The 15,178-nt window shown below is 39.5% G+C and overlaps 1 protein-coding gene across 5 annotated transcripts in view; it reads left to right on the forward strand.

The window, feature by feature from the left end:
• The first annotated feature begins 6,264 nt into the window (after positions 1-6,264).
• The window catches only part of RPRD1A (regulation of nuclear pre-mRNA domain containing 1A), a 46,396-nt gene continuing 37,482 nt past the window's right edge, over positions 6,265-15,178 (forward strand). For 3 of the 5 annotated variants that reach the window (XM_061994436.1, XM_061994435.1, XM_061994437.1), the window contains exon 1: positions 6,266-6,589. In XM_061994436.1, the coding sequence (XP_061850420.1) occupies positions 6,439-6,589 (151 nt within the window). In that variant the 5' untranslated portion in view covers positions 6,266-6,438. Of the gene's footprint in view, positions 6,590-15,178 lie in introns of all 5 variants that reach the window. The other 2 variants (XM_061994433.1, XM_061994432.1) reach the window with 1 other exon arrangement.

Consider the following 15,178-nt stretch of genomic DNA (forward strand, 5'->3'; position numbering starts at 1 on the left):
ATAGTATTATATAGACAGTCGAGAGCACTACTCCACCATCCTCCTAAACAAAGCAGGGTCACATATGAGGTCAGACCAGGGTGGCCAGAGCTTTATCCAGCTGACTCTTGAAAATCTTCAGGTGTGGAGACTGCAAAAGCCTTCCATGCAATCTGTTCCATTGTCTGACTGTCCTCGTGGTGAAAATCTTTTCCTTGTATCTGGTTGGAACGTTCCATTTTGGTTTATCAACATTGTCTGTCAGCCTCTCAACATGCACGTTGCTCCATTTTCTCAGTAACCCCCTTGTAAGTACTGGAAAGTTGCTCTTAGGTTGCCCCAAAGCCTTCACTTCTCTGGGTTAAACAAGCCCAGTTTCCTTTCTCTGTCCTTCCAGGTTCTGTGCTCCAATGATCTGAGCATCTTAGGGACCTTCCGCTGGACTTACTCAAGCTTATAAATATTTTTCCTATACGAGGGGAGACAAAACTGAATGCACAATTCCAGATGTGGTTTAATGAGTGCTGAGCAAAGGTAAGTATGCATTCCCTCCACCGTCTGGTAATGCTTGTCATAGTACAGCACAATATCCATCTCCAAAACCATGAGCTGAGTACACAGGAACAAAAATGCAGTGTCTGCTTCCTACAGTTGAATGTTTCTTTGGGACATCGTGTCCTCTACTAGGTCACAAAAGTGAGCCAGTCCATTTCCTTTGATTTAAAGTCAAATGTAAATTTGCAGTTTCAGAAATTTCAAGAAAGTCCTTCAAGCAGTGTATCAATGCTTTGCAGAGTTTTCCTTTTCTTTGCAAAGATAACATTATTTACTGTTAACTATGTGCTTTATTACTTCTATGCTGTGACTAAGAGCTATATCTACTCTAGGGCACATATTAATGATCTATTAATACATTGCTCAGAAGTTTAAAATTACTCAGCCCTAATGTTTGATGGCTTTCTGCACACCTGAATTAATACATACCCTCGAGTGCTTTCTTGCACAGTTACAACGCTCTCTACTAGGGAAAACTGAGACTTGATTGTATTCATCACAGTGTATATTTACATAGTATGACTTCACTTAAGAGCGTAATGATGAAAAAGCCGGATGTATATAGCTGTCTGGCTGACTCAGGAAAAAAGAAAGGTTTCCTACAAACATCTTTTACATCTCCACAGTGAGCCAAAGAAATCACAGAAATGCTAGAGATGTGGGTTTTTTTAGATTGCACAATCTATCTTTCTCCATAAAATATGGGAATGTCTTGCTGGATCATATATACATATCTCAGTTAAGTGGGTTTTGTTAATCTCAATAGCAAATAATTTCTGCCTTTAATGAATTACATTAAAAGGTGAAGTGCTTAGTGGCAGGAACTCATGTAAAAGAATGATTATTCAACCTGAGGTTTCTGGCTCCAGCAGGCAGCTCCTGTAAGCTACTTCAGTGGGCTTCCTCCTTCCATTTCAGCTTTTGTTTGTTCTCTGTCTGCAGGACTTCACACTGAGTCAAGACAATTTTTATTTCATTGTTTATAATTTCTGACAGAGAGATGCTCTCTTGCTATACAAGTAACAAATAAGGGTTCATGTTTTTGAAGAAATTACCCAGATGAGTTACCGTCTCTCAGTCAGGAATCATTTTACAGCACTATTTCAGCATCTTCTTTTTGCACTTCTCTATTTTTCATGCCTCTATTGGAACACAGAAGTAGAATCATGTACACAAAACTGGATCATGAGGTGTACAAGCATATTGGGACAGCTCAAAAATACTTTAAATTATGAAATTTCAGAAACTGTTATAGTGGATGGACTGGACATTTGTAACAATAAAAAAGAAACAATATGCCAGTGTCATAGTTTTGAGATTCAAGTAGCAATTGGTATACTGACAAACATAAATTCTTAGAGAGGAAACAAGACTAGAGATACATAATTTCTTCTTTAATATTATTGCATCTCCCAGGCGGGATTATTTTAGAAAGAGCTACAAAACAAAGACGAAAATTACAAAAAGCCAGCCTCATACAGGGAAAGACATGGTCTCTTCTGATGCAACAGGTAGTTTCAGCTCAAATCCCACATGAACAATGTTTAGTAAACCCTAAACCAGTATATACATAGATTGTTTTACTGGTCTATGTAGTGAAGTAAAATAAGAGTTCTTAAACAATTCCAGTGAAGCATGAAATATTACTAAGGATAAATAAATCATCCAGTTAATCTCTGGGCTTCAAGAGAAAATGACTTCTAAAGGTGACAGCTCTCTGGTGGAAGTACCAGACTGAGTGCCCTGGAGGAAACAATGTTAAAATTGACTCTGAGACTAAGGCATGATCATAGCAACAAACCATGTGATGAGACATGTAGGCTCAGTGAACAGCAAAGTGGTTGGGTGGTGTATATTTTTAACACAGTCTTATACCTCTTGGTGCTGTTCTGTCGAGCATTAGCAGCCAATTCACACTGAACTTTGTAATCACTGCATACAATGGCCAGTTTCACTGAGGCTTTGCCCATTTTACAGAATCACAAAACCAAAGAATGATGGGAGGGGTTTGAAGGGAGAAGAAGGTTGAAGATCAACCAGTTCAACCCCCTTGGCTAAAGCAGGTTCACCCTGATCAGGCTGCACAGGATCACATCCAGGATGGTTTTGAAAACCTCCAGAGAAAGAGCTGCCTATCTGGGCAGCCTGTTAACCAACACAAGTTGCTACCTTTGCCATTCCTTTGGCCCCATCTAAAGGATGAGAGACACGGGCAGTATAGACAGTCTGCTTTACCTACCCTAATGCTGGTCTCATTTTAAATGTTGCCTTTTCTTGCCAGACTCAGAAAAAACTATCTGAACCTGTATTATCTGTTGTTATTTTACCTTTAAAATGCGTAGTGTCATGCCCCAGTCTGTGGCAGTTCATTTTGATCATGCCTCCGAGAGTACCAGGACTTAAGCCCAATTATATTTGTCAAAGGGCAGTCCAAGAAACAAGAGTCAATGTTCTGATGATCAACTGGAGTGGTTCAGGCAGAACCAGTACGCACAAGACTTTGTGCCTTGGAACAGATGCTTTTGAGAGTGCCCTACAGCAGAGTCAAAGTGTTGTGTGCCTAGGACCTCAGCAGGACCACACCTTCTCTTTGAATTAAGACTGGGTAATAGAAATACTCAGATACTTGGCAAAAACAGAAATGGGAAAAAACAAAAATAAAACCAAAAACATAAACAAAACCAAAACCAAGCAGAGATGTGGACTGATGTGTTTTGGTTTTTCTTTAACCTTTCCCACAATTCACCATAAGTATTTCTATTTTAGATACAGATCAGTCCTTCTAGTGATTAAACACTTCCTAGGATTCCCTTAAGGTTACAGGACTCAAAACTTACTATTCTTACTAGGGTTCATCTCCTCTATTATGAAAGATTTTATGTGAGTGTCGTTGTGTGGAGGGGAGACACAAAAATCTGCAACCAGAAAATGAAGTGTAAGGATGCTGTACAGTCTCTTGGTGACCGCAGTCTGAAATGTGATCTATCTGAGCTTCTCAGACTCTCGTTCTACAAAAGCATCAACCAAGCAATTGATTCACAGTCATTCTCTGACATTTGCCTGCAGCTCCTTCCTGCAGGAGTGGGACAAGACAGAAGACTGCAGACAGCAGGACAAGACTACCACTGAGCCAGGGTGGCCAGACAGAAAGGAAGCAGTGCAGAATTTTGTTCCTAGGAAATCAAAGGAGAGATGTTATTACACTTTAAACACAGGAATGGGTGGAATAAAATTTGCAGTCTGTGGATATGTATGAGTGTTTTAAAGGCAGGTGAAAAATGTGGGAATTGTTTCTGAGGTTTTCAGACCCTTCATTGTGCTTACTTCCGCCTGAGAGTCACTTAACTTTGAGTAAGTCTCGTGGTAAATTTCCATTCACTGACCTGATAAGCATAGCTTTTAAAATTTGACTACTGATGTAAACATTTACAAATACAAATTTAAAATGTGCTATAAAGAGTTATGGGTAAAGTAAAATATCTCTTTTTCTGTATATGATATTATACACTACATTATACACAGACAGTGAATCATTCTCTTGGAATGTAAATATGTTTATTTACAGAATAAATACCTATCTCAGAGGATTTATTCTTGTTTGTAAAATGTTCTGGTAATCTGGAATGAAAGATAATAAACATTTCTACAGTATTTACTAAAATTCTCTACCAATTTCCTGCTTTTTTTTTCCCTCAACATCTAAATTTCACTGTTTGTTGCTAGATATTTTTTAATGTAGTCTTCACAGAATCATACAGAATGAAAGAATGGTAGGGGTTGGAAGAGACCTCTAGAGATCATCTAATTGAAACCTCCTGCTAAAGCAGGTCCACCTAGACCAGGTCACACAGGAATGTACCCAGGAGGGTTCTGAAAATATCCAGAGCAGAAAATAGTCCTGTATATGACAGAAATGTTTCTTTTCCATAGCTGCCCACAAGTTTCTCCTGCTACCATTAGAATATATGACTCCAGAAAACAGTATTTGAATGTTAGTTACTAGATTGTCACTCACATTTAATTTTTCTAATGCAGCTATGTTACCTTTTCTTAATTTTACTTCACTGGCCAATTCTACTTAATGCCAGAGTGTCCTCTGCTGTACACAGTAAAAATAGCAATATACTACAGGTTATTTTATTCATGATGAACAAAATGCAGGGAACTGATAGAAAAAGAGACTCTGTAGAGATCTGTGCAGCTTCTCACTTAAACTTCTCTGTCAAAAGAGTTTTAGCAAAATCCTTTGTAGTTCCCAAAAATCATTAATGCTACAGATGACCTTGTAAATAGAATTCACATTAAAACCTAACACTCCTACCTCACCCTCACCAATATTTTGTGTTTAAAGATTTCACTAGGAATGAATATTAGGCAAATTGCCTCAAAACATATTGAATTGAATGAAAACATTCTGGACATATTCTCTGAATGTCCAACATGAAATAAGGTGTAAAGTTTAAAAAATATAGATTATTTTTGCATGACTAACTTTGTACTGTTTGGTGAGAACGTGATCTGTGAAAGGTTAAAGGAATAAATATTTCAGTTTAAGGGTGGATAGTGAACTATTGCCAGGATGTCCCAAGAGTAAGGTATCTGCATATTTTTCTAATTAATACACACATAGAAATATTTTTATAGAAATATTAAAAATATCATCTGAGAAGGACATTAACAGTAGTCATAATTATTACATACAGATGTAAGTTTCAGGGTAGATTTGTAGGAGTTAAAGTGGATCGTTATCTGAAAATACCAATTCGTTGTTAATGTTTAAAAGAAGTGATGTCAGGTGTTTTTTAGGAGAGCAGCAGTATCCTAGTTATAGAATCCTAGAATGACAGGGGTTCGAAAGGACCTTCAGAGATCATCTAGTCCAACCCCCTGCTAAAGCAGGTCCACCTAGATCAGGTCACAAAAAGGCTAGAAATGCTCACATTGAGACTAGAAATGCCACTCGTGTTTAGCAGCCAAGGGCACCTTCCATGTCAGAACCGGCTTGGATTCCCCAGCTTGAAAAATGACTAAAGATGACACAATACTAAATCTAAGAAAGAATGCAAAGATAAGCAGTGAACCATTTTTATTCCGTTTCCAAAACAGGACAAGTCACAAGGATTCAATGAAGCTTTAAGAGAGTATATTTAAAACAACTAAGAAGCAATGTTTTTGTACATAATCTCACCATTGAACTGTGGAATTCTGCCACAATACTGTCAATGCCAAGAGATTAAGAAAAAAAGAGGCAAGTTTAAAGAAAGAAGCCATTGTGGAGTACTTCTCTATCTGCAAAAGAAACATCATGCACCCTGTGTCACAAAGTTACTTAACCTGCTAGGTGAAAAACGAAAATAATGGTAGGCCTGGGTTGCCTTGGCACCTTACTTCTGGGGTTTTTTATGTTATTTCACAGGGCAAAAATCACAGGATCATTAGAATCCTTTTTTGTAGTAACACTCCCTAACTCTGCCTCTGCAAGCCACATCCTAGAGCCAGGCACAGGGCCCTGAGGACAGCTCTCCACCGTCCCTCAGTAATGTGCTTGAAGAGAGGCAGGCCGCCGCACCGCCGCGCGAGGGCTGCCGGGACAGCCGCCAGAACCCCTCGGACTGGAACGGCCGGCGCCCCAAACACCGCTGCAGTACCCGCCCACCGCGTTCTGGGGCTCCGCCGGAAGTGAGGACAGCAGGAGAAAGGTGGGCGGATCAGGGCGGCTCTGGGGGAGGGTCGGCTGCCGCCATTTTGTTATCGTCGGCCTGCCGGGGCTCGCGGAAGTGGCCGCCGGTGGGACGGGAAGGGACGGGGCTCGCCCGGCTCCTCCCCCGCTGGGGCAGAGAGGCGGGGACTCAGCGCGGCGGAGCCGGGCAGGGCCGGTGAGGCTGAGCGCGGCCCGGCCCGGCTATGTCGGCGTTCTCGGAGGCGGCGCTGGAGCGGAAGCTGTCGGAGCTGAGCAACTCGCAGCAGAGCGTGCAGACCCTGAGCCTGTGGCTCATCCACCACCGCAAGCACTCGGCGCTCATCGTCAGCGTGTGGGAGCGGGAGCTGCGAAAAGGTGAGGCCAGCACGGCCACTGCCGGGCCTTTTGCTGCCCTCGAGTACTGTATGGGGCTTTCCTCGGGGGCGGCGGGTCTGGGGAAGGCGGCGGCCGGCGCGACCGCCGTAGGAGGCCGCCCTAGGGTGTGTGGCAGCCAAGGGGAGAATGGCAAGGCTTCTCGGCCTGTCGAGCCCAGGAACAAGGCGGAGGGAGGGAGGGAGGGAGGAAGAGTGGGTAGGCCCACTCGGCCCTCACCGACGACTGGGGAGAACGATGCTTCTGGAGAAAGTGCTAAACCTTGGGTCTCAAGTTTCTTGATGGCTGTGGGCCGAGAAGTACTTAATCTCCGTCTTCTTTTTTTGTTTTACTTTTTTCTTTTTACTCTTTTTTTTTTCCTCCACTCTCCTGGCTTCTCTGTTCTCCCACCTATTCATCCGTTAGTGAGATGTCTCTGAGGAGGCTCCTTCTCACGTTTTTTTTTAATGATGGTTAATTGTAATAATACTTATTCTGCTGGGGCAATTGAGAATGTGAACACTGGGGAAAGAGGGATTTAATGTGTCCAAAGTGGTTTTTGTTTCTAACTTTTGCCAGATGTCTAGTAGTGATGTTAACATAATAAAAAAAAGTGTTTCTTTAGCTCTATCAAGTATTTGATGTTGAGTGCACAGACTTAATATTGTTACCTGGCTTTAATTTCAACAGAAAAGAACTTGAAGCTATTGGCAGTGGTTCAGCACGGAAAGGGAGAAAACACATGTAAAGGTTTATTTGACCTGTCTAGAAAATAACTTGATTTTAAGTTGTCTCATTTAAGAAGAAGAAAAATCACTTGCGAGAACTCCTTATCTTGCCCTAGGAAATGCTACTGTTTTCCAGGAGCTTTGTTTGGAGCCCCATTAATGTGTCGGCCCTTAATGGGAGAAGTAGAAGGCTAGGTTTTCAAGTGGAGAGGAAAAGTAGCACAGGGCCATGACAGGACTTAGGGAAGAGGAACCGCTCCCTTAGCTTCAACAACACTAAGAGCAATAGTTGACTTGAATAAGTGATGTATAATGGAATGAAAGCAGTGCATGGCAGGATCATGACTATCTCTTGTTTAGGGGGTATAACTTCACAGTTATAGCAAATAAATTGGACTGATTTTAAAATCAATATCGATGAGGTAATACTAAGCTCTTTGCAGTATAGTAGAGTATTCATGGTTACTGTATTTTTAAGTATGCTTTTTATGTGAAATGATCTTTTGAACTTTCAAGCATGGGTTAAATTCTTTTTTCTATGTTGCCTAAAGAAAGACATTTGGGGGCATATTTCATCTTAAACATTTTGGCAGTATGTTTGGTGCAAGCTTACTTTCTTGTTCTGAGAACAAGATTTCCCATCTGCCTGTAAAACATGTCACCTTTCTGGGCCTTCTAAACCAACAACTGAAGTGTTTGGTATTCTGAATGCTATCAAAAATGTATCTGAAACTAATTGACACAGAGTTTTGTTTCATAATAGTTGATACTATTAATGGTAAGTCCTTAACTTTAGCATAGTTTTCCTGTTGTGGTGTTTAAGTAATTGGAGAAATGAAATGTTGGGATTGAGAAGCAAGGATAACAATCTTTTTTATGAACTTATGGGAGTACTTTGCTTTTTCTCAGCATTTGATATCTGCCTTTGATTTTTAAGCCGGTTTTGCAGATCAGATGAACATAGCTGCTGTAACCGCTTTTATCTTCAGTTTATCGAAGCTGTCATCCAGCTGTCGCTGCTTCTAAGTAAGATTTTTCTGGTGACCTCTTTTTGGAAGCCAGTCTTCAACAGTCAATGGAAGGCATATGATAGTCCACCTCCAGTAAGAGTAGCTTAGTTGCTTTCAAGGTCCTGCACCTTCAGAGCTTTTCAGCCTTATGTGAAGTCTTTCTTCTTTCTTGTGCTTCTCTACCACTTCATTTGAAGCTAATAATGTACACAGGATGTATTTTAATCTTCCATCTCTGATAGTAGTACATGAACTTCATAAGTGATAGCTTACATTTACCGACTATTAAGTTTGTGCCAATTGCAGCACAGAATTGTAAGACAGTCTCTAATACCCAAAGGGTAGATTTAGTGGTCTAAGTAGGCAGCATGTGAAAGATGAGGACAGTATCCTGTGGTGAAGACTTGCGTAAAACATCGGGAAGCAGAATGCTAGCAATGAAGCCACAGAGTAAGTTTAAGGCTCTCAACTTGCCTGCTATCTAAGCCATAGAAACATTATTTCCCTCCTGCCTGAGAGGAAGTGACCTCTGTTTAGGAAATGTGAACACACAACTCTGGTGTTGTCTGTTGCTGGGCAGTACTGTCCTGGAACTGGAAATTGAACCTTACCCTTCTAAATTTTATTTCCTTTCATTGTATCCCTTTTTTTATTGTCACTCCTGTCTCCAGACCGTCCTTCTAGCCCACTTCCTTTCAGCCTTGTGGAACGTTGTATTGTGTACAACTCACTTGGTTATACAGTGTCATACTACATTTTTTTCTGAATACTTTCAGTTTTGGTAGAAGATCTCTTGTGTCAGGTCAGCTTGCATAGACCTTTCTGAAGATGTCTTCAGTTATTCAGGAAAACAAGTACTAGGATCACAGCTCTTTTGTTCCTAAGTGTTTCATTCTGATTTTTATATTTTAAAGTAGTCATTATCTTTATAATGTTGGAGTAGAGGTGAAGAGACAGCTTCTCAAATGTACATCTAGCTTAGGCAGTATAAAATCTTAGTCCCTGTTTACTCAGATTAATTGGTTCCTTATTAGGGCATTTCTATAGATCTTCAATTCCAAACACCTTCATCTACAAGTTTAGCTTTCATGGATTCTCTTGGTGAATATTTGCACTGAGATGTAAACTTGGAGAGCAGGCGAGACTTGCATGTCTTTGTCACAACGTGGAGCAGTTATGTAATGTTGGAATTGTCTTGATTTTATCAAGAAAGTTGCTGGAACTGGTTCCTGAAGCAGAATGCATCTATGCTTTTCCCCTAACGCTACTGTAACTTCTGTCTGCATGAAATACTGGCATGTAGACTTCATAGGATTATTATTATAAATAATAAAAAAAATGGATGAAAGCTAGTATAATGTATTCCATAATTGACTATATTGTGAAAGTAATGATGACACTTGAGTGGTCCTAGTAATTATTTAAGGAAAGGATGTCTTATATGCCCAGTAGTTTGATGAAATTATGATAAAGAATTATACATCATATCCTTCAAGATACCCACTGAGCACAGACGTGTGCTGTTTAATGACTGATGTCAAGATTGTGCATGGATGGACTGGGACAGAGCAGGTGCTCTGCCTGGAGTATTCAGTATTCCTGGTTCTGATATGTGCTTAACCACTTGAGCATCACTCAAGGTACTTGACAATTTGCTGTATGCAATGGTGGGGGTTTTTTTCACTGTTACTATGATTAGTGGAGAACAAATTCTGTAGTTCACTGATCTTTTGTTCACTGATGATGAGAAAAGACTATTAGAGTGCTTTTGACTTGAATGACAACTAATGAAATAACAAAGATTTCTCCTGTTTTGGCAGATAAGTAGTGGTCTACAATGACATCAGAACAACTCTTTTTCCACTCTACTATTGGTTAAATGGTTTTAAATATTTCTGATAGTTTTTTAGCTGACAGTATCTTGTGCTGTGCTGATGCTAAAGATCCAGCAAAACCAATAATTAGTTTTGAAGTAGATGAATTCCCCGATGCTGGCACAAAGGAGATTCTGAGGATAGTATCACCCCATTAGGCCTGTGTTAGCACTGGCTTGTGTTCATCATGAGTCTGTGTTCTTTTGACTTTTATAGTTGATTTATGGAATAAATAATCTGGTGAGGAGGCTACTCTTCAAGCACTTCATTTGTAGTAAATATCTTCACGTGAGAATCTCTTGCAGATTGGATTGTTATTCTAGAAAAGTGTGGGTTTTTAATTTGGTACTCGTGATATGGAGTAGCTTCATGATTGCTTCAAAGTAAATAGTATGGATTAATTTTTGTGATAATGTTGCCAAATAACCTGATTACTTTACAGAGACCTTTTGAGTAGGGCTTAGGAATAATTTTGTAAGGGCTTGCAAATTGTGTGCTGAGGAAAAGGATCCTGCTTCAGCTAGCTTTCAGATTTATGAAATGTAACACTCCAAACTTAAATAGTTAACTACTTGTAGTCGTAAGCTTACTCAGTATTTAAGTAGTACTAATTAACTATTGCGAATACATCAATTATTCCATTTTGTGTACCCATAAAGGGTTTGGTTTACGATTTTTTTAAGCTATAGTGGCATTACACATAAAATTTTGTTGTGTAAGCCTGCAGCCACTCAGTAGCTGCTGAGAAAACCCTTAAGAGCTCCCCTGAAGGCAGTCTTCTAAAATGAAGGCTATTGAGACTTTTTTGTTATTTGCAAATCATATATGTTCTCATGCATACCTCTCTTACTCCCTGGTTTCTGGGTTCTCTGCAACTGTAGGGGTTTGTTGTTTGCGTGTTTTGTTTTGAAATAAAAAATTCAGTTCCATAATTCAAAGCATCAGCCTTCAAGGATGAATAGTGCTTGCTACTGAATAGTTCAGTAGAGTCTGTGTGGTATTTGTTGTCCTGGGTTAAAATGCATTGCTTTTGAAAGAAGAAATAAATTGCAAAATATTTGAGTTAGATACTATGGGACTTTTAATTTCAAGTTCCAGTCAGTTGTCTGTAGTAGACTCTTTTCTTGTCAACTCCTATTCTACTAGCTTACCTGGGTCCAACTTGGTCATTTCTTAGATACTTATGTCCTAGTGATGTTTTAAAAGTTGTCATGGTGTATCTCTAAACGTAATTTCAGATTCAGGTACCTGTTTCCCTAGAGCCTGAAGTAGCATATCATAGATGAGTCAGTCTCAGAAACTGATGTTGAACTTGCACTCACCCTACCCTCCCAGACACCCGCTGAGATAGTTTGGAGTATCATCCATCAATCCACCTGTGTCACACTAACATTGGCTTCACTGCAAAACTCATACAGGTTAGCCATTGTCTTTAAGACAGCCACAATTGTGTAAGTACATCTGGGCTGCTACAGAGGGATGTATTTTTAGCATTTGTCTCTGCCAGTTCACCTGCTGTTCCAACTTAATGTGCCTGAATAGTTTGTAGTTTGGGATGCTGAAGTCGTTCATTGGTGTAAGAAGTGACTATTATTATTTATGGCAGTTTGTCTACAACTTCTGCTGCTGGGCCATATGCTAGTGTTTGGGTCCTCAGTCATCCCTGTTGGCACTGATGCAATACATTTTTCTGAAGCTAGTGGCTGTTGTGACAGTTGCTCAATGCTACTGAAAATTGGAAAATAAAGGATTGTAGTAGACAAATTGAGAAAGCAACATTGAAACCAGGTTTGAAAGTTGTACTGCATCTGAATTACTCAGACATTCAGTCAAGTATCTAATCAATTTGGAGCAGAATCACAGACAAAAGTGGTGGAAATATGTTGCCCTGTAGATGTGACATGGATTTCGGGAAACAAGTTCCTGATTTAAAGCAGTTATTTCAGTACTATTTAGTGTCTTTTTTTTCTCTCAAGAGAAGGAATCTTTCTGTACTGACGACTGTAAGATAATTTTACGTAATGGTGGTAATGTTGTTGGCCAATATGTTTTACTTGAGAGACTAAAAAGATTTTGCATTATTTAAAAGATTTACTGGTTTCATTGGTTAGTAGATGTTCTTGAGGAAGCTGTTAAGATACTTGACAGAGGTGCTTGTGTGTACCTTCCTACTTATCCACCTGAATCTTCTCATCTATGCAAAAAGTTTTAGAGATCAACCAACAGCAGGCTAAACTTCAGGTTAATGGCAGTTATTGATTCAAGTTGGAGAAATTTGCTACATATATAATTTACAAAATGGCCTACAGTCAGGAGCAACAGATTAGCAAAATAAGACTCTCGCTTGTGGTCATGTTTGGGTTGTGTCATCCAGCCTGACTAGTTATCTCTCTAATATTACTCTTGAAGGAACATGATATGAACAAATCTATATTCATGTATTACTGTACCACTCACATCTTGGTATCTTACCTGTACCTGCCTGTCTTTCATCTTGTTCTGATTACTTACGTGCACTGTCTCTTTCCTATCCTTCAACTGTTGTTGATTCATATCCACTTTGGCATTGCACCAGCCAGGAGACAACAAAAGGATTGGCTTGTTTCATTTATTCAGGTAATTCAAGAAGCACTAAGTGCAGAGGAAAGCTTTTGCAATGTAATTATGTTGGAATGGTTTCCTTAGTTTGTGACCAACTTTCTCAAATCCCTATGGTAATTTGATGCTGATGGCCCTTTTCCCAGCTATTGGCTGTGTTTAGTGTTCCTTTTGTCTGCTAGCCTCCAAACTCAAAATCAAGATTGTTGGACCCTCAAACTTTGAACAGACGTTTTGTGGCCAGTTTCATTCTCCTCTTTGAATAGGAAACGCAGTAGTTTTCAAGCCTTGATAAAATTTACCAGGAGAATCGGATGACTGCCATGTTGAACTTTCAGATGGTTAATAAATTTTAAGATGAAGTGCTCATTGTACAACATACCTTTTGTGGATTATATTATCTTTGAATTGTCTGTCCTGATGGTAGCCTCTCAAGTGACTTTTTACAGTCATACTTACAGTAATGGTACCAAAGGTGCTACACTTAATGAGCTGGCATAAAAACCTCACATTAGCTCTCAGTGTAAAGGATCGCTGATCTTGCACTCAAGTTTCAGTGCTACTGACTTAAACATGAGTTACGTCTTGTAATAAAAAGCTTGAAAGCTTCTCAGGTGTTTACAAAGATGTCATGTAATTTCTCTTAAGAATGTATGAAGCATCCTGGGGATTTTGGGAGAAGTACTGACACTCATATGTTCTGCTGTATTTGTATAGGCTAATGGAATTCAAAAGCAATTGAGCCAAATCTTTATCTGAATCCATAGAAAACTTTAACAAAAAAAGAGACTACTCAGTGCTGATAACTGTTGTGGGATTTTAACCTACTGATGCTTATTTTTCTCAAAACTTCCTGCCAGCCTATGGCAGGTTAATGCCTGATGTAACATTTTCAGACAGGTGAATAGTCTATAAGCCTGTAGTGAGATTTAGGTGAAATCCCTTACTCTTGTATGTTTCTCTGAAGCTTCATCCTGTATGTCTTAAGAAAGCAAATAGCTCTCAGCTCTAGGGAAGAAATGTGCAACAGCACTAGACTAGTGGGCATGTTTCTAGTAATCTTCATGGGAGCTTGATTTCCAATGCCAGGAGGTAAACCTGGATAGACAGTTATGGGTGATTGTGCTGGCTTTGTTTGCCAGAGATAACCTCAGTGAAAATAGCATACTTAATGACTTACAAAGTAAAATACTAGAGTTTCTTATACTGAGGTAGTGGATCGCCAGTGTTAACAATTCTCTGAATTATTGTGGATTCAAACATACAGTGTCTGGGCATATGTGTTGGACTAGTAGAGAGACAGGAACACCTGGGCTGGGCTAACAAGTATGCATTCCTAAGAAGCACAGGATACTTAAAACAGAGACTTGATGATGGAATGCCTGAATACCTGCAGAATATTCACTGGTATTTAAATGTTAGGTGTGTTTCTTGGACAGACTTACTTTCAGTTGTGAGTTGCCAAACTCAGTCTCATTGTGAATGTTTTAAGAGTAATCTGCCTAATATGACCCTCATACGTACCAGCACCGTTATTTCAGAATCCAGTGTTTCAGGGAGCTGCTTTTGTGACTGCTTTAGTGGGTAAAAGTAACCAAAACGAGAAAAAGAGTTTGAACACTGTTCAGAACTGCTGAAAACGTGATTCAGTCCTACCTACATGGATACTTTCCTATCAGTGTTGTGTTTGCAGACTGTGCTGTTAGTGTACCAGAGATGCTGCTGTCTAGCTACTTCTAACACTATATACTCTGGTAGTATGTGCCTTCCATATCCTTAACTTTTTTCTTTCGTTTCAGTGATTTTGCTGATAACCTTACCATATGTTGAGCTCACTTTTTAGTATGGTCTGTTCTTTTGACTCATTTTAGTGTTCTAAAGTACATCACTGCCCAGGACTGAAAAGTTAATGTCACTGCTGGTAAAGTTTCTGCTTTAAACAGTTTTTTTCAGAATAGATCAATCTGGTCTGGAACTTCAATTTTCTGTTTCAGGCTTCAATAATTAATTTACAGTCATAGTAGAGCAATAGAACACTTTGAGTTTTTTCAACTCGAAGTTGTCAGCCTCAGTATCTAAAGGTTACATTCCACTTTAGCCTTGTGTATAAGGCAGAGTGGTAGTAGGTCAGTATGTAACTTCTGAAGATTTGTCAAAGGAAAAGGAACACTTCTTAAGAATAGGCATAATTTTTAGACTTGAAATTTTTCGCAGGGCATTCTTAGAGAAAGAGGAGTTAAGTTTTACTTCACAACATTCTTTATGAACGTAAGTTGCGTTTCTAACCAAAGCCCCAGATAGCTTAATAATGTTTTGAGGATTTTTATTCGTTATGTGCAGCTTTGCTTCTGTTGAATTATAGTAGGAAGCTGAAAAGGTAAT

The sequence above is a fragment of the Colius striatus genome, chromosome 4 (genome assembly GCF_028858725.1).
Source record: "Colius striatus isolate bColStr4 chromosome 4, bColStr4.1.hap1, whole genome shotgun sequence".
In the NCBI taxonomy this organism is placed as follows: Eukaryota; Metazoa; Chordata; class Aves; order Coliiformes; family Coliidae; genus Colius; species Colius striatus.